Here is a 26,771-nt window from a genome sequence, read left to right as displayed (position 1 = left end):
CAGAAGAAGGCCAGATAACCGTTCCCATTCTCTCTCTTATGTACAGTACTTTGCTTACTCCTCGTTATACCTCTTGACTCTCACTCTACTAATTGGTACATACCATCAACGTGTTGGCGTGAGAAGATACAGGCTTTAAAGTACAGCTCTGTCAAACTATTATCTACTAGAGAACGATATGAAGAAATATTGAATGCAGCTATACACAAGAAGAGATCTATAAGTAACACACGTCGCCCTCGCTGTCTGTAGCGACGGCAACGCCATCATCGTCAATATTCACATCAGAAGTTTCAACGTAATCAGTCTTGCCATCATAATAATACTCGGAGTCGGCGACTGAGGGGGCAGAGGCAGCAGCAGCCGCACCGGAGCCGGAAGGAGAGTCATTGCCGTAGCCATGGCCATAGCCATAGCCCTGTCCGTAGCCAGCGGGGTAGTCGTTGGTTGATGGCGCAGCGGTGCTCGGTGAGCCCCAGGGCTGAGTATACTGAGGGGCAGGAGGATATGAGCCGGGGGTGGTGTCGTCTCCAGGAGTGTCATCGTTTGGAGCGGAGTTGTCACCCGGGGGCGTGCCATAGCTGGGACAGATTCTCTGCTGGTGCAGCGGCACCGAGATATCCTGCATCTGCGCCGGGGCCTCGATAATGGTGGCAGTCAACCCCTTGGTGACATGCCATTCGACATGGCAGTGGAGGAGCCACACTCGTGGTACAGGTCAGTACGCATCTTCACTGGAGTGGACGGGCCAAACTTATCTGGGTTGTCCGCGCGGAATCGCAGGACCGCGTGTCCATGGTTCTGCACCATGATGGTATCCCGTCTCACGGGGGTGGAGGAGATATTGGCAAAGTAGCCGTTAAAGTACCCGCCCTCGGGGATCGTGCGCTGCAGAACCTGGAACTGATGGCCGTGCAAGTGCCAGGGATGCAGGTTGCCATGGTGGTTGTTGATGACGATCTCGACGACCTCGCCGTACGCGAGGACGAAGGGGTTCACCTGTCCGTATATCGAGGGGTCGGAAGAATTGTCTGGCCCGGCCGCCAGCGCCGTGTACATTGTCGGTTCCTCCTGATCCACGTATGTCTTGCCATTGACGGTATACACGCTGCGCCCGTCGCGTTGGGTCACGCCGGTGCTCAGGATGATCTGGTGGTCGACCGGCTCGAGGACGGGCTCGTGGTCCGCTGGCACGTAGACGAGATCGTCCACGAAGTCGTTGTTCGGGTCGAGTTCGTGGATGTCGGGTGGGGGAGGAAGCTCCTTTTCTTCGTCGTAGACTAGCCATGCCGTCGCGTTGGGGTTGAAAGTCTGGGGGATGGTTCTATTCTCGTAGAAGAACATCATGTTGACGTCCATCGAGTCCCAGATGGCATAGTTGGCGTCGGCGTTGTCCTTGGTCCTGAGGAGGATGCTTATGCGCTGACCTGTGGCAAGCCTGATCTTCTTGCCTCCCGTTGGATAAGTGTCTACCCAGATGCCGTCCACCTCAACCACGCTGATCTCGTGGTCATCAAAGACAATAACGTGGCCGGGCCAGTTGCCCACGCAAATCAAATGCACCAGGTACGTCTTATTGGGCTCCACGCGGATAGTGGTGGCGTTGACCGCGTCGTTGATCAAGGCTGCCGCCGGCAAAGGTTCATTGACCCCGGCATGGGCACCCACGCTGTCGGCCTCGTACTGCTGCAGGAGAAAAGGCATTTGCTCGTGGTAATGGTCGGTCAGAGTCAGAGTAAACTCGTCGTCGTACTCAAATGGGGGCGAGGGATCCCGGACGATCAACGGGCCCCGGAGCCCGTCGGGATACTGGCCCATTTCGTGCGAGTGATACCAATAAGTGCCGGTTTGGTTGACCTGTCCCCGTGAGTATAACAGGATCAACCATATGGCGAGTGAGAAACTTACATCGAATTCATAGCGCATGCTACTCCCTGGAGGCAACGCACACTGCGTCACCTGGTTCGAACCATCCATGGTTCCTGTCATGTATTGATGGAAGCCATGCCAATGAATTCCCGTCGACTGATTCCCCAGACCATTGTACACATCGACAATGAGTCGGTCGCCCAGATCGGCGTTGACCAGCGGACATGGCCACTCGTCGTTGATCCCGATCATTGGGCGGCCAAAGCCGTCGGGCGCTGCCCAGACCCAGGTGATGTTCCAATCGAGGTGAACATCTTTGGCCGCGGTGAAGCCGACAAGCCAGAAGAGAAAGAAAGCCCCGGAATGAAGCATACTGTGTTGCCGGCAGCCTATGTCGGTGGCTGGTTGTTGGACGAGATACACTCTAATGGACACATCGAGAGAGACGATATCGAAGCTAAATAAAGTTATTGATGCTTCGACGAAAGCGGAACTTGAAAACAACAACAACAACAACAACCATCAGTAAACACTGAGATCGAAGTAGTGTGATCGATGGAGTGTGATGCAAGGGGGAGCGGGCGAGGAATGCAAGGCCCATGGACAGCTGAATGCAGTGTTCGTTGGCCGTCTTTCGATGCGGAATCAATGATTCATAGACAGAAAGGGATTGGAAGATACTGTAGGTCCCCTGTTGATCATTCCTTGATGCATGCGGAATGCTCTCTTCAGTATGACATTCCTCACTCTGGGTCTGGCCGAGAGTCAATTCAGGCTTTATTTGCATTCCTAGACTCTAAACAATGAGGTAGAAGATAAACAAAGATTAAATTTGTATGCAACGGATCTATGTACCGAACGAATCATAACCTATTCCACCCCTGACAATCACATAGGAGAAATCAAGTCCGCATCGACCTCGGGCCAGACATCCACTCCGTCCATCAGAATCAGTCCCATTCCCGAGGCAAGATGAGTCTGCATATGGCAGTGCAGCAGGAACGGACCCGGATTCTCGACATGGTACCGGATCGCAGTCCACGTCTCTCCCTGCGGCGAGGTCGCAAACGTATCTCTGTAGATAGGAGTCTTCAAGAAACTCTCCGGGCTCGCCTGCTTGGCTTCTTCGATCGATGTCCAGTTGAACTTGCCGTGGCCCGTCCCCAGGAGAAATGCTTTGTTGGAATGTTTATGCAGAGGGTGAGGTGGCTGGATCGGAGTAGGATCGTGCACAACCAGCTGGAAGACAATATCAACCCAAGTATCGTTCCTGGTGGTGATCTTGAGCGCGTCCGCAAGCTCGGGAGCTGCCGGATCCAGAATGGCCGGCGGCAATGCACCAAGGTTGTTGGGGAGGAAGGCCGTGCCGTCCAGCGTCCATTGCCAGGAGGAGTTGATGCGTCCGAGCATCAGAATGTGGAAGTCGTCGGCCTCCGCGGCAGGGCTGATGGCCGGGTACGGAGGCAGGTTGTTCGTATTCAGCGGGATGACCTCGGCGCTGGTGTTACGGCTTCCGTAGTCGATGTACGGCTGCGATGCGCGCTCGCTGGTCTGGCCGCCCTCGTAGGTGAACGTCGCAAACCCGGAGACGATCTGGTTGCCGCCATCGTTGGCCACGCGCATCTTGTAGTTGGCCGGTTCCTTGTCCAGCCTGACCATGACCGAGTACCGCTCGCCGTTGAATAGCTTCATGCTGTGCGCCAGCTGCGGCTCGATGTACCGGCCGTCCACCTCGTACACATACATGGGGTGTTCATCAATCGAAACCACCAGCACCTTGAGACTGGCCGCGCTGATGAAGTGGAAGCTTGCCCATTGGTGCCTGGCATCGACTGTGAAGATTGTCTCCTGGGTGGTGCTGGGATGGCAGCCTTCATTCAGGCCGGGAGGCAGCTTCTCGGGATGGTGTTCCCAGTCCCCTTGGACGGGAAGCACGAATGGTAGGCATCTTTCCAGTCAGCATTCACCCTAGTGTCTGAGATATGATGGATTGACTCACCCCTTGTCGGTCAGCGTTCCGTTGATGATCGCCAGTTCCGGCGGCGGGACCATCTGGGTCATTTGCTCGGCGTCGAGGCAAAATATGGAGCCGCGTCCGTTGATGAGCACGCTATCGGAGCAGCTGATATGGTCAGTTCGAGTCCAGTAAGAAAGGGCTGGCAGACGCACAAGATATCGTATCCGGTCTCCTCCAATGCCTTCATGTACTCTTTACCGGTCAGATGATCCCAGTCTGACAGCATGACCAGTTGGCCATTTCGCTCGGCTTGCTTCATGGCCAGAATATCGGCCGGATCGTTGGAGATCATTGAAAATGGGGAATCTCTGTTGTGGGAGGGTCTATCGCCGTTAATATGGTTTTGCCTCGAGGTTGAGATTCTCACCTGATATGGATAGGTCCGTATAGCCCGTCCATAATTTCAGACTTGTCATGGGCATGGTACCTGAGACGTTAGCTTTTGTGCTATAACTTGAGGGAACTGCTCACCAATAAGTCCCATAAGTATCTGCTCGCCATTGGTAGGTGTAGGATTGGCCCGGCTGGATGGCCCATTGCGAGAGACCAGCAACTCCATCGGCCCACGGGGTATCTTTTTGTCTATGTCGCATTAGCAGGGTCTCTTCTGGCTGCGAAGTACCTACTCGATGCCGTGAAAGTGGATGGATGTGTTGAATGGCAAGTTATTGGTGACATCGATCTATCCAAATCAGTATGCCGTCTCATATGCCGCCATCAAATGCTGCCGTAGACTTACAATCACCTCATCCCCCTCGTCAAGAATGATCGAGGGACCGGGAAACTGACCATTGACAAAGATCATCTCCCGGCTGACACCATTGGGACTGCCAGTTCCCCATGTCAAGTCGAGGGAATAATGCACCCTGGCTGCTTGGGCAATCGCAGCGACTCCCAGCAGTGAAGCCGATTGATACCATTTCATTTTGTCGTATGAAAGAACAGACAAGAGACAACCGGCCAGAGCTTCTCGAGCTACTCCATCTCTTTAAGATACAATTCCAGTTTTCGGGGAAATGACTGAAAACAGTCTATTGATTGTCGTGATGTTATTGTGCAGCAGTGCAAACAGGAACATGCCGCAGATGATCGCCGGGATATCCACCCCCTGCATTCTCTCTCCCTTACCTACAAATAAAAATGGCCAAGTCTACATACGCAGCAGGAAGTGATCATCATCTGCCAGCTGTTGGATATTTCACTGTTGTTATTGTTAGGTTCTGACTCTTCTGAGCCTCTATCAATCATTGTGGATGTTCCCATCTCCCACCTTGTCCATTCCCTTGGCTGGCCTAGGCTGAGCTCGAGATTCGGCTGATGAACTTGGTCTGTATCATTCTAGATGATCACCCATTCTGATTGTAATGATCTAAGTGTGCTCATAATTCATGAAAACTGAAGATCTCATGCTTTCGAAGTCCTGTTGAAGCATTTAGAGTGGTCAAATCCGTCGCTTCAGGCCAGCTTTTGAATCTGTGACTGTGCATTGAAGGCTACAATAAAGTACTAGGCTATAACTGTTATAATTGAATAATTCATAGTGAAGACTGTAATTGGAGGTAATTCGATCAGAATGATAGGACGATAGCATGGACGTGATAACCCCATGGCTACCTACTTAAAGTATATATCTTTTACCATTCATATGCCACAAGTTTAGCATAATCTACATCAGAATGGAACAACTTCTGGCACATTAGACAGAAAGTATTTACTTGCTCACTGCCCAGTAAGAGACAATTAGATAATAAACACATGGCTACTGCCAATTGGAAGCTGGACTGTAATTGTTCGGCTGTGGTGACATCAGGAGTATATCACTCCATATCTATTGCCACCGGTCAACATAAAATGCGGTTCAAGGACCATGTGTTGTTTTCCGTATGCTCACTAAATATACGGAAAACACTATTGTATCAAGTGCATTGCAACTCTGAACCTCAACATGAGCGACCCAATCGACAGCGACAGTACGTATGGCACCTACGACGTCGAAGCATCTACCGACTACGGCGTTCGGGGAACCAGAAGGCTCAACGACAACAAAAACACACCCAGGAGAAAAGAATACTATGCCTCCGGCATCAATGACTGCGGCTGGGGGTACGACTATGACTACGAGTCAACTGGCCTTGGCCTGGGAGACTATACAACATCCGCCGCGGAAGCACCGGTCGAGAGATCCACGCCTGAAGGTTCTCAGGATAGGAGCGAGAAATCTTGATGCGAATACAGCTGTGAACAGGTTGAAGATATAGGGAGAGGACCAGAGAAATGTATAATCAGACAGATACATGCAATAGCGCGGCTTGCATTGATGTATACAAGTACATATCCAACCAAACGACTGATGCAATGCTATTCAACTAAACAAGCGAAAGACATGAAATGGACTAGAGATGAGACTCGTAATAGTCGTGATTCATTTAAAACAATTCTATCAAGCTAAAGGTACGAAATACAAGCCGCAGCAATGACTCATATCGTCGCCATGTCAGTTGATACTACCGGCAGGAGAATGGCGAGGTACTGCAAGTGGTATGAACGACGCAGGCTTGTGGAGAGAGGGGACTGAAGAATGTGGGATATAAGAAGGGGGCTGTACGATGTTTTTATTCGTATCCTGTTTCTGGCACTGAAAACGATCGATACGGCCTGTCTGCAGTACAGTGTTTGTCGCCATGATATTCTCGGATACTTGTGCGTGTAATACACTGTTGATATGGATTTTCTAAATGCCGACCCTCATGTTCATAGAGGGATCCAGACTATCACTTTGCTACAGTTTCTTGACTTTCAAATCATCCGATAGGTGCGAGGCGGCCTGCAGAGTCAAGCACGACTCATGACCGGAAGCACAACAATCTTTCACCTCAGTGGATGTCTCGAGTGTTCAATAAAACCTACTACCTCGTCCGCTTCGAGGCCTAACCGAGGGCATCCAGGGTGACGCTGGCACTACGGGATGGCGAGAACCAGCCAACTCACTCTATGGATCGAATACCGCATCGCTATAATCCAGACAAGAAGTGTACGCAATGGTATTAAAGGAATAGTCAACAGTGCGAGTGATATTGCAGGAACATGATTCTGAAGCAATTGGCTGAGTACACGACAGTCCCCATCACCCAGAAGGGCCATAACTCAGATGTACGAGTATCCCAAGCAGCAGATTCAATCCTCGTCAAAGTTCTTGTCGGCGTCCTTCATCTGACCGAGCTCGTCAACCAAGTCCCCGTACATCTTGATCCAAGACAACAACATCTCCTGCTCAATGAGGATCTGCAAACGTCTTTTGGAAAACTCGGCTCGAGTAAGCTGGCGCTCCACACTAACAAGCCGACCTCAGTCTTTGTTCGTTGCATCCAGACGCCAAATACAGCAACTTACTGGATCAGCTCGAGGGTCTCGTTATCCAGACGTGAGAATTCTTCTCGGATTATGCTGTTTAACTGGTTCAAGTGGTCTCTGATTTCGCGAAGCCTGCCGATGCATGGCTGAGGGGAGCGGAGGCGAGGCGTCATATTGGGCGATCGTTGCCAGTAGATGAGGTTTCTTTTGGTATGTTGTCAAGGTAGTGTGGTTTAAGATGAGGAGGAAGAGGTTTCTCTGTGTTGGGGGAGAGATGGAGAGGAAGAAGGTGAAATGAGTAGAAGAGAGAGAAAGTGAGAGGATGCAGATTACGCGAGAAAAGAGTGAATTGTGTAGGATATTCACGGAATCAATTCATAACTAATGACGTATCATTTGCCCTGCACCATTCTTTTAAGACATTTTCTAGAATTCACTGTTCTAGATGGCAACTAGACCATCTCTTGACAGCAGATGGAGTAAGATCGCAGCAGGAACATCAACACAATACTACTCGTCCTCAGTTACCCTCTTCCTCCTCTCCTTGGACACACTCAACCGCATCAGATCCGGCCGACTATAGTGTCCCAACGCATCGGCAAACATCTTAGTCGCCAGAATCTGATCCATATCCAAGTCGGCGTAAAGGATCTTCTCGACCGTGCTCTCCACCTCTGGCGTCAATCGACGTCCATCCGGTCCAAAGACGGCCGACGAGCCACCCCCAGGAGTGGCCATGAGCAATCCACTCCCCGTCTTCATTTTCTGTATTCCCGCGTCGGAGATAACAGTCGTACAATGAAGGACGAATGTCTGCGATTCGATCGCGTACGTCCGGGAAAGATTCTGGCAACCTACATCGCCTCAGCATCTTGACCGAGAAAGAAATACTCGCAGGAGATACCCTCAGCCGACATAGACCACAGATCTCCCCCTCCCGAATGCGGATACAGAGGCGGCCACGCCGCGACATGGATCTGCTCTCGCAGGGAGTACGTATAATACTTGAGCAAGGGCTGGATATGCTCCCAGCACGAGAGATGGCCGACGCGCGCAAAGGGCAGTTGCACCACATTGTCGAAACATTCGCCCGAGGCGTCCCCGAAAATCGTCCGTTCCATGTGTGTTGGTTTCATCTTCCGACGGTGGGCCTTGACCTCCCCGTCTGCCCCGACGAGGACTTGGGCGATGTAGACCGAGCCGTGGTCGTACTCGGAGAAGCCCAGGGAGACTGCAATGGCGTTTCCGCGGGCGCAGGCTTTGATCTGGTCCATCTCGGGGCTGTCGAGCTTGAGGGAGTTCTTCATGTACTCGATGTTGAGTTCCGGGTCGAGATTCCTTGTCCTATCCATATTAATCGTAGCCCATGGACATGGAAGGCCAAGGCCGGGGGCTCTACCATATCCACGCTGGATAACCGGGGATCCAGCACTCGGGAAAGGCGATGAGCTGGGCTCCTTCTCGCGCTGCCTCAGTCATGAGCCTACAGGTCTTGGCTACGCCGTCTGCGAGATTGAGCCATGCTGGTTCGGCCTGGGTGACGGCGACACGTACGGAAGACTGAGCTGTAGCCATTGTATCAGCTGCTCTAGTGTCAAACTCCCAGCGAAGAGGCTAAGGGAGTATGCTAAGAAGGACTACCTATTTATGCGGTCCTTTGTCCGTTGACCCCTCCCTCTATTGACCCCGCATGATAAGCTCCCTCCAATAGCCAGCGCTTACGCTAAAGCAATCAGCAAGATGATCCTCGGCCCTTATCACTTCAAGGAGAAGAGCAAAGACCGAGCGGAATCAAATTCCGCGAGTGTTTACGAGTTGAGAAGATTCATTGGCTGGTATTCTACCCTGTCCTACAGATCAACCCTCCAAAAAAGCCCAATGCGATACCTCCTCTAACCCGTCCACTCAGCACAGCAATACAGAAGGAAAAGGAAAGAAAACTCACCCTTCATGCCCTGCAACGCCTCAGCGGCAATCGCATAATTCGCCAGAATTTTCGACACAAGTCGGAGATTCTGCTGCAATTCGTTCAGAAACCCCGTTAGCGACAGACCCTTGGCGGACACCGAGTCCTCGGGACTATTGGCATGTTTGGACCGCGCCTTGAGATACAGCATCAGCATCGCGTAGCTCGACTGCATGACGCAGCAGGCGAAGGTCGGCATCGTTCGGGGGATTTCTACACGGGAAGCATTGGACAGATACGGGGGAAGGGTCAAGGGGATGGTATGGTCCGGATTTGGGTAGGGGAGGTTATCGACCAGCGTGACGATGTTCAGCGCAGACTGGAGACATATCTTGGACGATGCATGCGAGGAGAAAGGAAAGTTGAGATCGGGAAGATCAGACTTCATGATGGATGGAAGGGGGATATCTTCCGGGGGCGAGGGGATGGCGGATTCCGCGGACTCGATGCCACAGCATTCGGGTTGAAGATCGCAGTGGCGTTTGCGGAAGACGGGGATGTCCGAGAAGGCGCAGAATCGGTGGACTTTGATGCGAGCGCTGAGATGGTCAGCACGATAGTAAAGAAAATGCCGATTGCCGTACCTGTGCAGCTTGATCTCCGCAATCTGGTTGATTGTCTGTGAGGCTATCTTTTCCGGCGAGTCCAACGGTGAGACAGCTGTGGATAAGGATGAACTTCTGCAGAGAAGAAGAAGGGTCGTGATTTGATGGTCTAGTTCTGTCATTCGACTCGAGATCCAGGACGCTTTGAACCGAGATTTGACGGTCTGGTCGAGATCGTGGACGAACGTGGTGGCCTCGAGGATTGTCTGCTGCGCCTCAATGAGGAGTTTCCATCCCTGAGTCAATCGGAGAGTTAATCCATCTTCATTATATGATCCAGGAAGAAGTTCCCACCTCGGGATACGGCGTCACAAAGCGTGGGTCGTACAAGTTGAAAGCGGCCGGCTACGAAGATTAGAACACGACCTTGGAAGGAATCAGGATACCTACCATCCCGCTGACTATCGAGCCTTGACAGACGGTCAAATACTGCCATAGTTAGCCAGAATCATATACCTTACTTCAAGAACAGTCACAAACAGTAATCCACCAAGCTCTCCGACGCGCCTCGGCGTATTCGTCCTCCTCGACCATCTCATGCAACGACATGCTCATCGCAGCAGTCAAGGCCTGTCCCGCCCGATTGCACATCTTCCTGATATTCCCACGCTGGGCATATTCATACACACTCAATAGTACAAGTGCTAGAATGGCCTCGAGTGGCACGGGCACTTTCGGATGGAATGGTTGCCGGGCGATCATCTGCGCCCCGTCACTAAGTGCTCTGGACGGGTCAGACGAGGAATCGAGTAATTCCAGATCCGCATCTACTGCTTCGAGAGCCGACTGCGCGTATCTGTGGGCCGCGTTTCGTCGAAGCCGCGTGTCCTCCGCCGTCGACGGTTGCTTGATCCCGGGGTGCGGGATGAGGACGAGGATGGCAGAGATGGCAAGGCTTAGCGGACTGGACGGTCGGAACGTCGAGTTTCCATTTATTGGACGATTGTATGCCGGGAGTCGTTCCGGAGGAGGTAGGATAGGATAGTAGAGATGGATGAAGACGTAGTAGGCATCGAGTCTGACCCGTCAGTAGACTGTCGGAACGGAGATCCAGGTCGCATACATGTCCTCGTCGCTGCCATATACCTGCAACAGATCCGAGACAGGCTCATCGCTTTCAGCGAAAGGAGGATTCTCAGCCCCGAAGATATGGTCAAAGATGTGCTCCATCTCGGCCACCGAGCTTTCGACGCTGCGTAGTCCCGCACCAGGTCTCCCTAGACTCAGGAGGTGATCGAGAAGGTCTGATCTGTTAGTTGCATTTTGAAATCAAGTGTAACTCGGCAAAATGTACCATCCTCATTGTTCGACTTCCATGATCCCTCTGCACTAGGTGTTGACTCGTGCCGTCTTTCATCCTTTTCATCTACAGTCTGTACGGTGGAAGATGACGAGGGTGTGCTCTTGCACTTGTTGCGAGGAATCCTCGCTCCCCCTCGCTTGCTGGGGACATAGCAGCATGTTTTCTCCCGGGAAATGCAATTCGCACATTTTTCCTGGCCGTCGCATCGGATCCGTGATGCGCGACTATCTCAGTCATCAGCTGTCGCTCTTACTCGGTGGTTAGGGGGATTACCAGGCCAGACAAGCAACCTTGACAGGTGGACGATGAAATCTTCGGCGTACGGGAGTAGTCATGGTGACTTTTATTGATCATTATACAAGGGAGAGCAGATGCCGTTTGGAAGATTGGGTTGCAGACTTTGAAGAAATCCCGGTGGCAAACCCCGGGAGCAGACACCGAGCAGAACCCGCCTTGCTTCACCTTTTATGGCTGCATCTTACAGAGATAAGTCAGGATCGTATGATTTGTGGAGAAATGGAAATCTTCGTCTTGTTTGACATTTAATCGGATTATTTTTCTGCTACTCCGTATTGATTTAGAATCTGCAACTAAACTTCAGCTTATCATGGGCAGAACATGCAGACTTCCAATGCCAGTCTACATTACCATTGACGGATACTAAAAATACCTGGAGCGAACAGACAAAGAGGGGTGAGTTTGACAGGGAAATGTCTCACTTCTCATGCTCAACCTCCTGGCTGACGGCCTCCAAAGGCGCCGACAGTCCAACCCGATCCACCGTACGAGTATACGCAACTCCCCCGTTCACACGGTCTTCATGAACGACGAGGTCCTTCCGGTTGGTGTCGACCAGCAGTCGGATCAGGTCCGGACGCATGTAGTGACCTCCCTGGGGTGCATTAGCTTCGCTCGTTCTATGCAGTGTCAGACTTACAAAGTCTGCGAGGGACTTGGAGAGATGGCATTCATCCAGGTCAATCTATCAAAATTAGTTTCTGACATACGCCACGAACTGTTGTGCTTACATCAACAAACAAAAGGCCCTGAAAGTCCTTGTCCGGATGAGGGACGAGATTCTGTCCGTCTGGGCCAAAGATACGACCATGGCCGTTGTAGATATGAGGGTCCTCCAGCTCCTTACCCGGGGGCGTGTTGAGCTTGATTCCTTCGGCGGTGATGGTCTGCCATGGGGCCAGGGTGAATGTGCCCGTTTCGATGGCATACGCAGGCGTGACCAGCTGGGCCATCTGTTAGTTCAGAGCCGGAAATACCCAGAGTCAAAGATTGCCTTACGTCCGCATTTGCCTCGGCCACATTCGTAAACGGATCCGGGTACTTGAGCGTCTCCTTGCCCGGGTAGAGCGGCCAGGCGGCGACATGCACCTGTTCGCCCAGCGAGGCCGCATACGCCTTCATGAACGGGTTCATGTTCTCCCAGCAATTCAGATGGCCCACGCGGCCGATCTCCGTCTGCGTCACCGACTCGGTTGTGTCGCCGGTGCCGTCGCCAAAGACCAGGCGCTCGACGTGGGTGGCCCGGATCTTGCGGCGGTGGTTGAGAATATCGCCGGTGGGAGAGATCAGGACCTGCGTCGTGTACAGACTCGCAAGGTCGACCTCGGAGTAGCCCAGGGAGACGTAGATCTTGTTGGCGCGGGCGGCGTTGCGGATGCGGCGCATCTCCTCCGAGTCCGAGGGCAGGCTGTTCTCCCTGTACTTCTTCAGCAGAGGCAGGCTCTCCTGGTAGTTGACCTTCCAGGCCCAGTAGGGGTATCCGGGGATCCCTGAAGAGTCAGTACGGCTGGTGACACAAGGAGGTCACTCACATAGTTCAGGGAAGGCGATGAGTTTGCAGCCAGCTTGGCCGGCTTCGTCAATCCAGTGGATGGTACGGCGGACAGACTCCTCGAGGTCAAACCAGCCGGGCTCAGCGTTGACTGCTGCGGCCTTGTACTTTTTCAAGACTGGTGCCATGGTAGCGAGAGTGATATGAGCCTGAGTTACTTCGTTTTCGGTCTGTAGATCGATGATGAAGGGGACACAGAGTCGAGTCTCGAGACCTTTATATATGCGTTAAAAGGGCTCGGGCCATGTTGTACTTTGAAGCTGCATGCTCACATCAGTCCATCCGGATGACAACTCCTCGGTCTTTGCATATTGCTCTCGGAGTAACACAAATGGGTATGTATCATCTTCGTCGGGATCTGAATAGGTCTTGCAAGATCATACGATTATCGCGTATGAGTGTAAGAGGATAAGCAGGTCAGCAATGAGACTGACCCGCATAGACAGTAATCATGATAAGCGACGCGCCTTATCTGACGATGTACACTCGGTGTATGCTATTTATCTGCAGATCCCGAGCAAAGACCAGGAATCCAAGCAGAATTGGGGAATTTATGCACAAGTCCTACAATGAACGTTCCATTTGTACTACAACCACAGAGTAGTTGCATCAACATCGGCGTCTAGCACATCTAGCAAACGAGAGCCGGTCCATTCAGAATTGCAATCATCTCACTCGGCTTCCTCTCAACAAAGCACTCCCCTTGAGATAGTATCCTCCCAATGCCACCGCAACACTGGCCGCCCCCCAGAGAAGCGAGGTGTTGCTGATCAACGTCTCCTCTCTCACCCGTCCAATATACGTTTCTTTCTTCTTCCCAATCAAAGACTTGCCAGTTCCTTCGGCAATATAGTCGTCCCACCGGACGCTGGATAGTTCGTTCTGGTAGTCGATGACCGTACTGTGCCAGTTATTGGTGATGCGTCCATCCTCGGTCTTGTACCAGCTACTGCAGTGGGGGTCGGCAAAACTGCTTTCTTTCAGGGCTGCCTGGATATGCTCGTTGAACTTCTTCACAGCTTCAGGCTTAGGACGCAGTGCCAGCCTCTGACCGTCCCTCTGCGCCTGGAGCATCTGGCTCACTAGTGTGCTGATGTACCTTGATTGAGCTTCGATCATCAAGATAATCGAGTTATGCCCTGAGCCGTCAGCATCTCTCCACTCTTCAAAGTGAGTGACCAACCGAGATTAGTGTTTGGCCCATATAACATGGCGAAATTAGGCAAATCCTCCACCGTCACACCATAGTACGCCGTTGCCCCCTCCTTCCAGATATCCGATAGAGAACGACCATTCGCGCCCTTGATCTGGATGGGATACATGAACTCGACCGTTCTGAACCCCGTCGCCACAACAATGAGGTCAAACTCCTTCGTCTCGCCGTCAGCGGTCTCGATCCCCGTTTCCGTAATCCGCTTGATGGGACGAGTCTCCAGATCCACATGCTCCTTGCTCAACGCAGGATAGTAATCATCCGAGATAATCACCCGTTTACATCCCGGAGAGTACGTCGGCGTCAACACCTCCCACAAATCCGGCCTATCGGGCAACTGCGCCCGCATGGCATCGAGACACGACTTGCGGATCACATTCGCGAGCGCCGAGTCACCATCCGTGACGGCATCGTGGAACCATTCCCGGAAATCCATCATGAGCGCTCGTTTGCGCCACCGGATGGGCGGGATATATGTCAGCAGAGCTCTTTGCACAGCACCGACGGGTTTATCTAGGCGCGGGATGACCCAGTTGGGGGTGCGCTGGTAGACGGAGACGTGCGAGGCGGTTTTGGCAATTTCAGGGATGATCTGGGCGGCGGTTGCGCCTTATGCACTGTTACTTGACTATTGCTTGAGCAAGACGCGGTGATGGGCGATGACTGACCATTTCCAATGACGGCGATTCTCTTCGCTGTCCAGTCGTAGCTCCAGTCCCACCGGGCGGAATGCATCAGTTTGCCCTGGTAGTCTTCCAGCCCGGGGATGTCGGGCATGCGGGGGACGTTCAGCTGTCCGACAGCCGAGACGAGAAAGTCGGTGGTGATTTCGTAGGACTCGAGGTACTGGCTGTCTTTTCCTCCGGAGACCTGGACTCTGACCTTCCATTTGAGGTCCGAGTCGTCCCATCGTGCCTCCTCAACAGCCGAGTTGAACCGGATGTGCTTGTACAGGCCGTACTTTTGAGCTACACCGATCAGATAACCCTGTTCCGGTCAGCTTGTTGACACCGTTGGTCACAGGGCGGCAATACCAATATCTCCTCTTGGCCTGGATATTCCCTGGTCCAATCGGGCTTCTGTTCAAACGAGTAACTGTACAGGGAACTCCAGACGTCGCAGCACGATCCGGGATAGCGGTTGTCGTTCCATGTGCCTCCGACCCCGCTACTCTTCTCCAGGATGATGAAATTGTGGCACTTGCTTCGTCTGATGAGGTCGATGGCCGTGGCCAATCCTGTCTCGTGTCAGAAGCTGAAGGATTGAGGAGCGTAGAAATGCGTGGTACAAACCGGAGATGCCCGCTCCGATGATGACCACAGTCGAGCGGGTAAAGTCCTTATTTCCTACATGTCTTCCTACATCTGGAGCCATCTTTACGATTGAGGTTATTAAAGTGAAGGTCTGGTGGGTCACTAGAAACTACCTTCCAGAGCACTTATATCAAGCACAAGGACCCCGCACGAGTCAGTCACCGGCAATCGACACCTCTGGGCTTTGTCAATACCTCGGATAGTGGACATACACTCAAAGAACCTACTCGTCCAGACTAACCGATCCATGGAGAAACACCTAGAGACAAAGCATAAATGGCACAACTACAAGTCGGGATTTGAAGCTCTGCATGCGGGGAGTGCGGGGATTAAGGTTACTCTTACGGAGTACTAGGTTCCCAGAGCTGATTCGACTGTTTGTTATCTGCCGAGGATATCATTGCGGGATCTTCGGATGTTGATCGACATATTATGCAGATCAGGAAGTGTGTGATTCGATGGACTGATGGGGGTGTAAGGTAGGAGCGCACTGTGTAACGATCAGCGATCATTTGGTAGAGTGTTCAGTAACGAAGCTGCATGCTCGATTTGATCCTAACAATCATTAAATACTGCAATGGCGCTTTGTAAACTCAAATACCCTACTATATCACTCCTTGCTGCAGCTGGGTACTTCCAGGATTGTACACATCACCTGCAAGGCAATCACGCGCAATATATTCCACGATAATGGCCAGCCCGACATACCGCTACTTGAAGCCACCGGCCTCGCTGTCTCGCTGCACTGTGGGACATTCGACGGTCTAAGGGCGTCACAGTCAGGTTCCTATCGGATCATTGTGTCATTGACTTTGCCAGAACTATTCCTATGATAACTCCCCTATTATCTGCCCGATACAGCTTAATCTGTCTCATATAGCCATAACCGGGGCGATATCACATCATCAGGCAAGATGGCCGAGTTGGTCCAAGGCGTGAGGTTAAGGTCCACCTTAATACCAGACTCTCCCGAGTTTCCTCATCATCGTATGATGGCGTGGGTTCGAATCCCACTCTTGTCATTTCAATTTCTTTTTTGTCATTTCTTTTCTTTTCTTTTTTTTTTTTTCCCTTTTTTGTTCTTTCAAAATTTCCATACATACCCGGATGAGTTTTGACAAACCTGTATATGGCTCTCAAGCCTCTAATTTGCCGCTCGGCCCTCAATATACCGCTGGTCACTCCTGGCCCGATCGACAACTGGCACACGCTAACAGTATGAAGAACACCACCATTGTGATATCTCTGCTTATCGCAGTAAAGTATTTGCGCACGGTGACTCCAGAGATAAAGCTTATGAGCAATAACACTGACATGGCATATGATCGTCAGTCTAGCTGTTCTGTCCCGAGCTGACGGCCATCGAAAGACGAAGAATTGACAAAGATATAAATGCATATCACGTTATATTCAAAGAAAGTCTATATACAAGCCCAAGTCTAAACTTCCCCCCATCAATTCCGCTGACGCCATGATCTAATCTGATTCTCGTGTAGTCATCGTACGCTTCAAACAGTATACCAAAACCAAAATCGTGTCATGCACGTGCGCCTTAGCTCAAGCAGTATTGGCGCAAGTAAAGCTGGCGTTGGAGGAGTCGTCGTGGATAGCCTTGCCGGAGACATACAATCCCAGGCCACACTGTCTTGATTAGTCTCTTCATCTCAGATTAGAATCAAGAAAACTTACCATGGTGGCACCGATACCGACAATCAATATGTTGATAATAGTCAAGCATATCTTCCGAGGAGATGAAAACCATCTACCCCAATTGATGTGCAACCAGTACACACCGGGGAGACCGTAACTGAACCAACTGGCGAAGAGAGAACTCTGTGATCTGTGAGTATTTGATATTAACAGGTAGAGAGTTATGACCTACAATCAAGCTGACGATATTAGTAAAAGAAGGAATACCCTCGGCGATGATCCAGGCAATAATCCAGCAGCTTAACCCGATGGCAATCCAGGAGCCAATAGAAAGAAGATCGCGCTTATGCATGCGGCCAGACTTGCGGAAGATACGGACGTAGATGTATTTCAATCCAACATGGCCATTGACGACACCAGCTCCGACAATCTAGGATATTGTGAGTGTTCACACAGCAGATGAATAAGATGAGATGCACCTACAGTAGGAATAGCAATACCAAAGGCAACCTTCTTCAGCAGAGGACCGGCAGAACCCAGCGCAGGCGACACAACGTCGTTTCCAACATAGTAGTAGATGACAATGGCAGCGGCCACGTAGAGCGCAATCTCGAAGAACTGCAGCATGCACAGGGACTTGGGAAACTCCTTAGGGTCCTCCATTTCCGCAATGAGACCGAAGAACGCAACGTGGGCACAGTACGCGAAGACAATGTTGGTCACACCAGTGAAGGCGTGATAGATGTTGGTCTCGGCGGTAATACTGATGTTAGCACCTCCCTTGTACTGGACTCCAACGCCAATCATGGTGATCATCACCGCTGAGAAAATACTCAGGAAAGCTGGAGTATGTCAGTAATCAGTTCCGGGGAATGGTCAAAGGGGCCCTCACATGCAAAGGAGATATATGTCATGTTCTTGATCGTCCGGGGCAACGAGAGCACCATACATATGATCATACCAACGATGCTAAAGACAATCGAGCAGGTGCCGTGGTCCGTGATTGTGTTCATCATGACGGTAAAGGTGACAATATGACTGCCCATGATGAAGATCGAGAAGAGAATCTGGCCCAGACCGAACAGCTCACGACCGAACCGCCCCATAAGGATTTCTCCGGCATCAGCAAGGTTATGGATATGAGGATAGCATTGTCGGAATTGTCCAATTGTGTAGCCCGTGTACAGCGCAAGGATACCAAGACCGACTATCAAGATGATCGCGCTGCGACAATTAGCGACGAGCGCGCATACCGCCAAGCACACACTTACGGGACCAGACCGAGGGCCGACAGAGTTGCAGGCAAGGAAAGCACACCGAGGGAAACCGATTCCGCAATCATAACTAAACAGGTCAGACACGTTGGATTCACATCGAGTTGACTCGTTTCCCATTCAGCGACTTACACATTCCACATTGCCTGCAGCAAGTCCTCGTTAGCAATCGACACCCTTGACATGGACAGATTAGGACGTGCAATACGTACCACCACTTGAGAGTCTTGTACTTGACCTCTGCATTTTGCTCGTCGCCAAAAGGATCAACGTAAGGGGTATTGTCGATTGGTTTCAAGTCGGCACCGTCATCGAACGCCTTCTCCTGATCTCTCTGCTTGGCATCGCTGGGATCCGATGGTGGGGGAACGCCCTCCAACACCATTGTCTTCGTTTGCTCCGGAAAGGGAAGTGACGAGAAGGAATCCAACCGAGCAACGACGGGGGATGAGTTATTTCAAGAGTTGACAAGACGATAGAAGAGGAAGAGGATGTGATGATATGAGTGGCAGGTGAAGAAATTTCTGGAGATCAGCTAGGTGGGTCGTGGCAATGAATCTGTGGTCTCAGCGGTGTTGGCGTTGATCTGGAGAATTGCGGAAATATGAGTTGTCTGGGAAAACAATTGGTAATTCGCATTAGAAAACGACGTGATAAACAACCCCACGAGAGATGCACAACCCCCGGATGCCGCAGCACAATCGGCAGTAATGGATCTGTTCCTGGGAGGGAAAGTGTCATCGTGTTTTTGTTCCTATTTCCCAGGTAAACTTCCAATCTGCACGCGGCGACTCAAGCTCTACAGACCCTGCGGCTGTGGAGCTTATTCATGACTAAAAGTAAGAGTTGTCCAATCATGACTGAGGATCTTTCTAAAATTGAGTAACAAGAATGGCCCACTCCAGCCCTCTGCCGCTGCAACCGAGTCTAGCCGCTGTTTTCTTGCATTTCATTGGCCAGATATAGTTCCCTTGACAAACTACCTATATCATCAGGGAATTTCTCTTATTAATGCCGAGCACTTCCTGCCACGATGTTAAGGATTCCAAGATCTTGGACTCGATTGTTTAACGGAAATTATCCTCATTGCTCTGAGGGCTTCTCTTGATCGCTAGAACTTTGGACCTGTGCAATTACGAAGCATACAGACTGGCAAGCTGCTGTGACTCAGGTGTCTTCAACCGGGGAGCGGACTTGATCCGGCATGTAAGGGAGCTTCATGTCGAACCGGGGCCTCATCGGTGCCCGGGAGTTCGGATAATCTTTGCTTAGCTTAGGTGTTGGGAGGGTTATGAAGGAAAGGCGGGATCTCCCTCAACGTCAGCATGGCATGTTGGCAGAAATAGATAGTAATTATATATCCGGCAGGGCGCTTTCTGGAGGTCGCCTACATGACTATGTACTACCACTGAAGAGGTGAACTAAGACCTACTTTAAGCCGTTGCTGCCGCCCCCCACAACGGAATGGCGGCATTCAGAGCAACGCCGAAGAAGCATCGCAGCAGCTTCTCCTTCACTGCTGTGGATTTTCGTAACGAAGACACTCCACGCAACGCAACTGCCAGAGATCTCTCTTGTGCTCCTGACTTGGCCGACGGAACTGGTCAAGCCGCGCAAACACCTCTCCAATGTCGAAGCCACACTCGCCGACACAGCCAGGACTGGAGCGCTGGACGGTTGCCCGATCCGCCTCTTGAACTCGTCACAAATCCCAAAGAGCTCATCCCAAGACTTCTCAGTGGCAATGGAGTCTGCCTCGTGGGACGCCGTATCCGCAAGCAAGGTGCATTGCACAAAAGCGGAAAGTAAACAGAACCGTTGCAGATTACTGTGGAATGGGCTCGGGACCCAAGGCTTCAATATCCAACATCCGTGTTCTGGATTTCAGCAATAAAACTCGGATCAAAATAGCCTGGGAAAAAACTTCTTGATTCGAGTAGTCCCACAAGCACCGATTCATAACTGGCGAAGACGATCGAATAGAGGGATAGTACTGAAGTAGTTGCCCATGTAGATAGTGTAATTATCGCGACGTGGTAATCCTTGTTGTGCCAATTGAAGAACCATAGAACTAGTCATGGTCATATCCTCTCGCTTTTTAACCTCCACAAGAAACTCATGGCGGCTTGTCCATATCCAATAAAGAATACATCCTTGATCGGCAAAGGCGAAGAGCTGTAACCTTGTTTGATTGACTTATTTGGCATCTTGAATGTATGGTGAGAACGCCCAAAGCCACGGATCATAGTCTCATCTATAGCGACTGCATTTCAGGCTCCCAGTGCTGTAGGCAAGCAAAGCGCAAGTGAGATGCAAAGGAAATCGTACGCTGGGAGAAAAAGGTTCAGCCATTTCAAGAGGTTCAAAGACAACATCTTGGTAAGAAGGTAACTCCTGAAGCATCTGCGCTAAATGCAGTTTTGTTTCCTTTTTTTTAGGCGAAACAGGAGGGGTACTGAGGAGATGCAGTTGATAGAGCTGTTATATTGAAGAAGAAGCCTCCCAGGAAGGCCCTCTGAGGGCTCTCCAAGAGGTTGACCGTTGGCCCCATGGATCCATGGTGGTGGAACAATGGAATGTACTCAACACATTCATAATGCATAATGTGTTTGTAGGGTGTAGGAATCATGATTTGAGTAAATTGATATATTCCTAGGTAGTAGATAGGTAAGCTGTGATAGGTTCTGTTACTGTAATGGCAGTGAGGCCTAAGCGGCCAGTAGGAAGGCTGTATTAAAATTACCGCTAAAATGACAAGTCCAGGGCAGCTTTTGCTAATTATTTTTCTTATTTCTGTTGGAATTCCATCCGAAGCTGCCATCAACTCCTCAGAAGAGTTGCATGATCTGTGGATGCTCAAGAGCATTTATTATTATCTTAAAAGCTGTGCTGCTTCTATTTAGTTTTAACTAGCAGCAGCAATGCAATTACCAGACGCCACGTGCTGCATGGCGCCCTAGCACCTGGAGTTCTGGATTTCCTCAAAATAAACTGCGCGAATTTGCTCATCATAGCCTCCAGGAGCCCAGGCTAATAATGTTTATTGTCGTTAGATTGAACCAGATGTACCAGGTTAACAACCCCCGCCCTCCAAAAAAACTTTATATGTATGAGCTGCTCATTCTCTGCTTGTGTTGGCTTTATTATTGACCCTTGACCCTTGCAAATGCCATATTGAGGTCAATTAATATCCTCCTCTTCTCTCCAGCCTTCTTCTTGATTTCTTAAATTAAAGGCCTCAGACACAATGAAGCGTGTTCTCGTCCTTTGTTCACTTCTGAGTCTCGGACATGCCGCATCATCTACTACCAGTTCGATAGGCAGCGGTATGGTCATGAGCACTGAGATGCCAACGAGCAGCATGAGCTCCATGGCAACATCCACTTTCAATGTCTCTGCCGCCGAATATACGATCACGGCCCTACCTAATGTAGCTTCGCAACCAGCGTGTGTTTTCAACTGCCTCATCCCCATCGGTCTTGCGGACCCCTCCAACTGCGACGACGTTACAAACCAATGTGCATGTCTGAATGCGCCCGTCGATGCCATGTCCGTCCTCACCGACTGTGTTGCGACGGTCTGCAAGTCGAGTACAAGTGCATACGCTGCTGCTGCAACGAGCTTGTATGAGAGCTACTGCAATAGCGTCTTTGGAACATCGCAGTTCTCATCCGCAGTGTCGGCAGCCGCCACAGCCGCGACAGCGACGACTTCTGCTGTATCGAGTACGGTTGCGGAAACCCATTCTGCGTCGGCAACTGCGAAGAGTGGATCTGTGAAACGGTCACCATCCTTGTAAGTGGCTTTAAATGAGATACGAGAGACTGATGGTATATCGACTGATAAATTCTCATAGGCGGGCGGCTGGTCTTTGCGTCATTGGAGGGATCTTGTCAACTATTATTGCTCTGTAGGGGGGTTTCAAGAGGTGCAGGGGCATATGCATGCGAGAAAAATTGCCATTATTCTTTGATCAGGCAGTGGTCCTACATCCGCGTTCCTGTATGCGCGCTATAGATGTCTAGGTGGTGGGAGCCAAATAACAGTCTAAAAGAAGATACGCTGCAGACTACCAAGTAATGTGGGAAACTTAAGAAAGATCAGGATAAATACTCCAATCCCTATACACATTCGAAACAGAAGAATCGTCCAAACTTTTCTCGAATTCCATCACGTTATTCCTGTTTCATGTTTACATTGTCAAGCAATGACAAATGTCATGCCTGACCAATGGAAACAACGTCAGCAGTCTTCCCCTTCCCTCTCACAGAAGAAGGACACCGATCGTCGCAAGGAAAACCATGGAGAGCCACACGATGGCGCCGATTCCTGAATATGAAGAAGTGGTCGATACGGCTCCCGACTTCGCAGAAGGAGATGGAGACGTGGAAGTCGTGGCTGCGGTGGTGGTCGACGCGGACGAAGTTGGTCCTGCAGGCAGACTGGAAAGAGAGGCATCCGTAGTGAAAGTGGCCGTAAGTCCAGTCACATTCTTACATGAACTGGGCGCCGGCTGAGTTCCAGTGACGAAATTGACGGCAGCACACTGTTGCTCCAACGTTAGAATGTGATCCAAGCAGGTACGCGATACAAGGGGCGAGGCGGACGATCGTACCTGGTACAAAATCCCGTCCGGAGCGTCTTGGACGACGCCAATGACGCCCTTCTTCCCTGCCCAGGAGGCCGGCACAGTCACCACTGGCTCGCAGAAGTCACCGAGACCGGTCTGCTGGACGGCCGGTAGTAGTGCTGTCCAGTTCCCTGCTGCAGTTATGTCGAGAGTTGCGCGGAAGAGCCATGTTGCTTGTGGATGAATGGATGTCACGGCGATGGCGTTGCCGCCAACATGAAAATCAGTCACGTTATCCGTGCTGAAGTCGACAGTGAAGCTGCCGCATGGAGGAGTAGTTTCGAGGCTGTCATCAAAGCCGATTGTGGGAGGATAATTCAGAAGAAAGTGCGCTGCGCATTGCCTAATTGACAAGACCAACACACTAAGAGCTGCAATTGAAAACCGTGCCATCTTGTAGGAGCCTTGTTATTGATACAGTTTTCGCAATAATAATAATATGAGATGAACAGGCAGGAGTTTCACAGTAAATATGACGGCAACTGTTACCTATTATTTAAAGACTCTGATGCTTGATGCATCCATAAATAAAGGCTTAATTATTCCCTCACCTAGCACCGCTAAGCATTTTAGCAGAATTCTGGTAATCTATTCAGTCCCTTATTCGCTTAAAATGTCTACCACTAAAGTGCCTAGCGCTTCCAGGTGAGGGGATAAAGTTCATATAAGCTTTCTGACCCCACTGAGACATGAAAGGGCTTCTGTGCTTCAGGATTAGGACTTACATCCATCTAATAAGTGAAATAACGGGTAAACGGCATCAAACAATGCAGAATCTCTACATATCAGTGGGTTGAATCCATGGTAGAATCAAGCAATCTGGGTGGTCCATCCGGAATTCGGCATCCTACCTAATATTTCCTGGATGACCGAGAGTTTACCGGGATGAGGTGATAGTGGTAACTGATAAGTACCTTACTACCTACCTATGGTTGACACCTAGACTAGTCACTAGGATGCGCATAATTGCGCACATTAAACACCACAAGACTGGAGGTTGGTGCGTAGACTACATTGTCTTTGTCATCTTTCCCACCTCCATGATATTGAAGACTTTTTTGACACTAACTACGGAGATAAAACCAATTTGCTTTTCTTATGGTGTGTAAGGATTAAGGAATACTGTTGGGGGGTGTAATTGCTGAATATTTGTCCCTGTGCTTCCATGTTTACCATTAGCTCATCTTCTGCAGAGAAAGGCTTCTTTCTCTCCATCGCAGCCTCATAATCGCACTGTCTTTCTCAAATATGGCTTCGATGGACAGTATGGCAGGCATGATGGGAAATATGGGGGGCATGGACATGTCGTCAGACGGCATGTTTCGTCCATACAACCAATGGCTCGCAGCGGTGTACTGGTATATCATTGTTGCTGTCATTGGGTTTTGTTTGCTCCTGCATGGTCTGCACATATTCAATGCTCGACTCAGGTACATACATTTTGTCCATTCTATGAAAATATAAACTACTAAATTGTTCCTTTCCTACAGGATATGGCAGCTCCACACACATTCGGTATCTCAACCTGCGCGGCCGCACAATTGGGCCTCGCAGTTTCTGGCCACATGCACTGCCCTTGTTCGAGAAAGCTCCTACCCTCAAGTTTTCGCTATTTCCAAGACGGGACTGTCCTGGATGACGCCCCCATCCCTGGGTCGCATGTGGATTATCCTCTCCTACTGGGTCATGATCACAATCCTGCTTACCTACAATGCTGTAATGCACGACGCATATTACTGGGAGAGAATCGGCTTCCGTGCTGCCTGGATATCTGTAACCCAAATACCCCTTGTGATCATCCTGGCTGGAAAGGTCAACGTTATCGGCTTCTTAATCGGGTCGTCTCACGAACGACTGAATTGGCTTCATCGATGGGTCGCTCGAACCCTTTTCGTCTCGGTCACTGTACATGGGGCTTTCTTCCTGGCTGAATGGGTCCGTGCAGACTTCGTGTCCCTTGAATTGGAAATGATGCCTATGGTCAAGTATGGAATGGGGTCTTGGTGCGTTCTCCTTTGGACCAATCTAACTGGACTCGCACCTTTGCGACACATGGCGTACGAATTCTTTGTCCTCCAGCATCTTGCATCTGCTGGGATCCTGCTGTGGCTCCTTTATAATCATGTCCCATCATATGCAATGTACAACGTATGGATAGCCATTGGGTTCATTGCATTCGACAGGGTTGCGTACACTCTGTGGTTTGCGTACCGAAATCTCACCTGCCAAGGTGCTGCTGCAAAGTCCAATCCCTTTGCCTGGCGCGCTGGGTATCGCGCCGAGATTGAGGCGAAAGACGGCGAGGTAACGATCATCACAATAAAAGATGCCAGATTCAATTGGAGACCTGGCCAGCATCTGTATCTTTGGATACCGAGGATTGGATGGATCGAATCTCATCCTTTCACCATATCCAACGCTGCCCCAGAACCCTCCGGAGAATCAGCTACCAGAGATGCACAACTGGCCATTCGTGCCCACTCTGGCTTTTCAAGGCGACTTTATAAGAAAGCTCAAGCCGCACAGCCCCAAATACCGACAGTGATGACGGCATTCATCGTTGGTCCATTCGGTGCTCCTCCGGCCTGGCAAACATTTGAAACCGTCCTTCTCATTTCTGCTTCTACAGGAGCGTCTTTTACACTGCCAATCCTAGAAAGCATCCTCTGCAATCCGGGATGTGTTGCTCAGCTCAGGTTTCTGTGGCTTGTGCGGCAGAGACAGGATTGCGATTGCTATCTTGACCGTCTAAAGGCATTAGCCTCGCAAGCCGAATCCCTCCCAAGGATTTCCGCACGCATCGAGATAGCTGTCTCTCGAGAATTTACTGATGGTGGTGATGTCAGGGATATATCAGAATGTAGCTGCTCATACAGTCCGCCTGCAGATACAGAGATCAATCCCATCACAGCACGGGAGAAACTTGAGATCAACCAAACGAGTCTGGTCACAAATCCTGAACATGTACCACTTATGCAAATGGGGAAAGAGGGAGACATTGCTCCTCCCACTTGTTCTGCAAGTGCTTCCGAAGCCTACACGAGATGCAAAGCACCAGTGCACTTCTCTCTCAGGAGAGCGAATCTTCAAGAGTTCATCCTTACTCCAGTTGAGAAGGCTTTTGGCGAAACTATGGTTGCTGTATGTGGAGGAAAGCGCTTGACTTCGGACGTGAGAAACTGCGTTGCTAAACTTTCAGATGATCGGGCTGTTCACAAGGGGACAGGAGCTCAGGGAATCTGCCTTTATGTCGAAGAGTTTGCTTTTTAATAATGTCTGACCTAGCGACCCTCTTCCATTCGTCGCCATGCTGGGCACAACTTGGACAGCCTGGGAAGCACTTCCAAGGACTCAACCCGAACTTACCCTGGTCGTTCCCCTGTGCTTCCAATTTCTATCGCCCTCAGACAACCGATTGCAGCTGAGCTCACGGTAGGATGACACCCATCCAATCTTCTGATCTCTACTTTCTATCGCGGTGGCCATTGTGACAATGCGATTATCACTGAGGGATCATTTGGCCTGTTCGCAGCCTCGGAGCCTCAGGCAGTCAGAGCCTCACGTGACTATACCGAGAAGCGGGTCAGGTGACTCCAGGTCCTTCTGTCAGGATTCCATCCCGTTTAGGTTTAGCGTCCCGACTTAGTCAGCCTATATATAGTTGGCCCCTGAGCCATCCTAATTGGACACTTGGCGCTTCCCGATTCTCTCAGGTTATGGCCCTATGTTGA

General features: G+C 50.7%; 12 protein-coding genes across 12 annotated transcripts; 4 read left to right on the top strand and 8 right to left on the bottom strand.

Moving 5' to 3' along the window:
• Window positions 1-217: 217 nt before the first annotated feature.
• CDV56_103680 (uncharacterized protein) lies at window positions 218-628 on the bottom strand (the record flags this gene model as incomplete). Its single annotated transcript, XM_026757299.1, has 1 exon — window positions 218-628. One exon carries the CDS (start codon window positions 626-628, stop codon window positions 218-220), a length of 411 nt encoding a protein of 136 aa, XP_026617646.1.
• Window positions 629-657: 29 nt separating this feature from the next.
• abr1 (multicopper oxidase abr1) lies at window positions 658-2,241 on the bottom strand (the record flags this gene model as incomplete). Its single annotated transcript, XM_026757129.1, has 1 exon — window positions 658-2,241. One exon carries the CDS (start codon window positions 2,239-2,241, stop codon window positions 658-660), a length of 1,584 nt encoding a protein of 527 aa, XP_026617645.1.
• A 516-nt stretch (window positions 2,242-2,757) lies between these two features.
• abr2 (laccase abr2) lies at window positions 2,758-4,811 on the bottom strand (the record flags this gene model as incomplete). The annotated part of the gene is made up of 7 exons (XM_026756869.1): window positions 2,758-3,817; window positions 3,869-3,991; window positions 4,039-4,209; window positions 4,254-4,313; window positions 4,358-4,468; window positions 4,513-4,568; window positions 4,626-4,811. 7 exons carry the CDS (start codon window positions 4,809-4,811, stop codon window positions 2,758-2,760), a joined length of 1,767 nt encoding a protein of 588 aa, XP_026617644.1.
• A 1,020-nt stretch (window positions 4,812-5,831) lies between these two features.
• On the top strand, window positions 5,832-6,110 carry CDV56_103086 (uncharacterized protein; the record flags this gene model as incomplete). Its single annotated transcript, XM_026756705.1, has 1 exon — window positions 5,832-6,110. One exon carries the CDS (start codon window positions 5,832-5,834, stop codon window positions 6,108-6,110), a length of 279 nt encoding a protein of 92 aa, XP_026617643.1.
• Window positions 6,111-7,060: 950 nt separating this feature from the next.
• Window positions 7,061-7,410, bottom strand: CDV56_102942 (uncharacterized protein; the record flags this gene model as incomplete). Its single annotated transcript, XM_026756561.1, has 2 exons — window positions 7,061-7,217; window positions 7,277-7,410. 2 exons carry the CDS (start codon window positions 7,408-7,410, stop codon window positions 7,061-7,063), a joined length of 291 nt encoding a protein of 96 aa, XP_026617642.1.
• A 337-nt stretch (window positions 7,411-7,747) lies between these two features.
• On the bottom strand, window positions 7,748-13,088 carry CDV56_102214 (putative C6 finger domain protein; the record flags this gene model as incomplete). The annotated part of the gene is made up of 15 exons (XM_026755833.1): window positions 7,748-8,091; window positions 8,142-8,581; window positions 8,637-8,802; window positions 9,183-9,742; window positions 9,788-10,044; window positions 10,103-10,153; window positions 10,199-10,237; window positions 10,289-10,826; window positions 10,872-11,052; window positions 11,103-11,335; window positions 11,831-12,003; window positions 12,049-12,093; window positions 12,140-12,352; window positions 12,408-12,898; window positions 12,941-13,088. 15 exons carry the CDS (start codon window positions 13,086-13,088, stop codon window positions 7,748-7,750), a joined length of 3,879 nt encoding a protein of 1,292 aa, XP_026617641.1.
• Window positions 13,089-13,626: 538 nt separating this feature from the next.
• CDV56_101874 (flavin-containing monooxygenase) lies at window positions 13,627-15,547 on the bottom strand (the record flags this gene model as incomplete). Its single annotated transcript, XM_026755493.1, has 5 exons — window positions 13,627-14,099; window positions 14,144-14,782; window positions 14,842-15,160; window positions 15,208-15,410; window positions 15,466-15,547. 5 exons carry the CDS (start codon window positions 15,545-15,547, stop codon window positions 13,627-13,629), a joined length of 1,716 nt encoding a protein of 571 aa, XP_026617640.1.
• Window positions 15,548-17,043: 1,496 nt separating this feature from the next.
• Window positions 17,044-18,795, bottom strand: CDV56_101417 (putative amino acid transporter; the record flags this gene model as incomplete). The annotated part of the gene is made up of 8 exons (XM_026755036.1): window positions 17,044-17,127; window positions 17,176-17,319; window positions 17,369-17,566; window positions 17,620-17,978; window positions 18,029-18,360; window positions 18,408-18,480; window positions 18,543-18,556; window positions 18,623-18,795. 8 exons carry the CDS (start codon window positions 18,793-18,795, stop codon window positions 17,044-17,046), a joined length of 1,377 nt encoding a protein of 458 aa, XP_026617639.1.
• A 1,079-nt stretch (window positions 18,796-19,874) lies between these two features.
• CDV56_101196 (uncharacterized protein) lies at window positions 19,875-20,219 on the top strand (the record flags this gene model as incomplete). The annotated part of the gene is made up of 1 exon (XM_026754815.1): window positions 19,875-20,219. The coding sequence occupies one exon, from the start codon at window positions 19,875-19,877 to the stop codon at window positions 20,217-20,219; it is 345 nt and encodes a 114-aa protein (XP_026617638.1).
• Window positions 20,220-21,657: 1,438 nt separating this feature from the next.
• On the top strand, window positions 21,658-22,324 carry CDV56_100873 (uncharacterized protein; the record flags this gene model as incomplete). The annotated part of the gene is made up of 2 exons (XM_026754492.1): window positions 21,658-22,205; window positions 22,267-22,324. The coding sequence occupies 2 exons, from the start codon at window positions 21,658-21,660 to the stop codon at window positions 22,322-22,324; spliced, it is 606 nt and encodes a 201-aa protein (XP_026617637.1).
• A 350-nt stretch (window positions 22,325-22,674) lies between these two features.
• CDV56_100700 (copper acquisition factor BIM1-like domain-containing protein) lies at window positions 22,675-23,433 on the bottom strand (the record flags this gene model as incomplete). The annotated part of the gene is made up of 1 exon (XM_026754319.1): window positions 22,675-23,433. One exon carries the CDS (start codon window positions 23,431-23,433, stop codon window positions 22,675-22,677), a length of 759 nt encoding a protein of 252 aa, XP_026617636.1.
• An 855-nt stretch (window positions 23,434-24,288) lies between these two features.
• Window positions 24,289-26,310, top strand: CDV56_100145 (ferric reductase family protein; the record flags this gene model as incomplete). The annotated part of the gene is made up of 2 exons (XM_026753764.1): window positions 24,289-24,470; window positions 24,531-26,310. 2 exons carry the CDS (start codon window positions 24,289-24,291, stop codon window positions 26,308-26,310), a joined length of 1,962 nt encoding a protein of 653 aa, XP_026617635.1.
• Window positions 26,311-26,771: the final 461 nt, after the last annotated feature.

The sequence above is a fragment of the Aspergillus thermomutatus genome (genome assembly GCF_002237265.1).
Source record: "Aspergillus thermomutatus strain HMR AF 39 chromosome Unknown NODE_19, whole genome shotgun sequence".
NCBI classification, from domain to species: Eukaryota; Fungi; Ascomycota; class Eurotiomycetes; order Eurotiales; family Aspergillaceae; genus Aspergillus; species Aspergillus thermomutatus.
The sequence above is the reverse complement of the archived record's forward strand: the minus strand, read 5'-3'. Positions and strand labels throughout refer to the sequence as shown.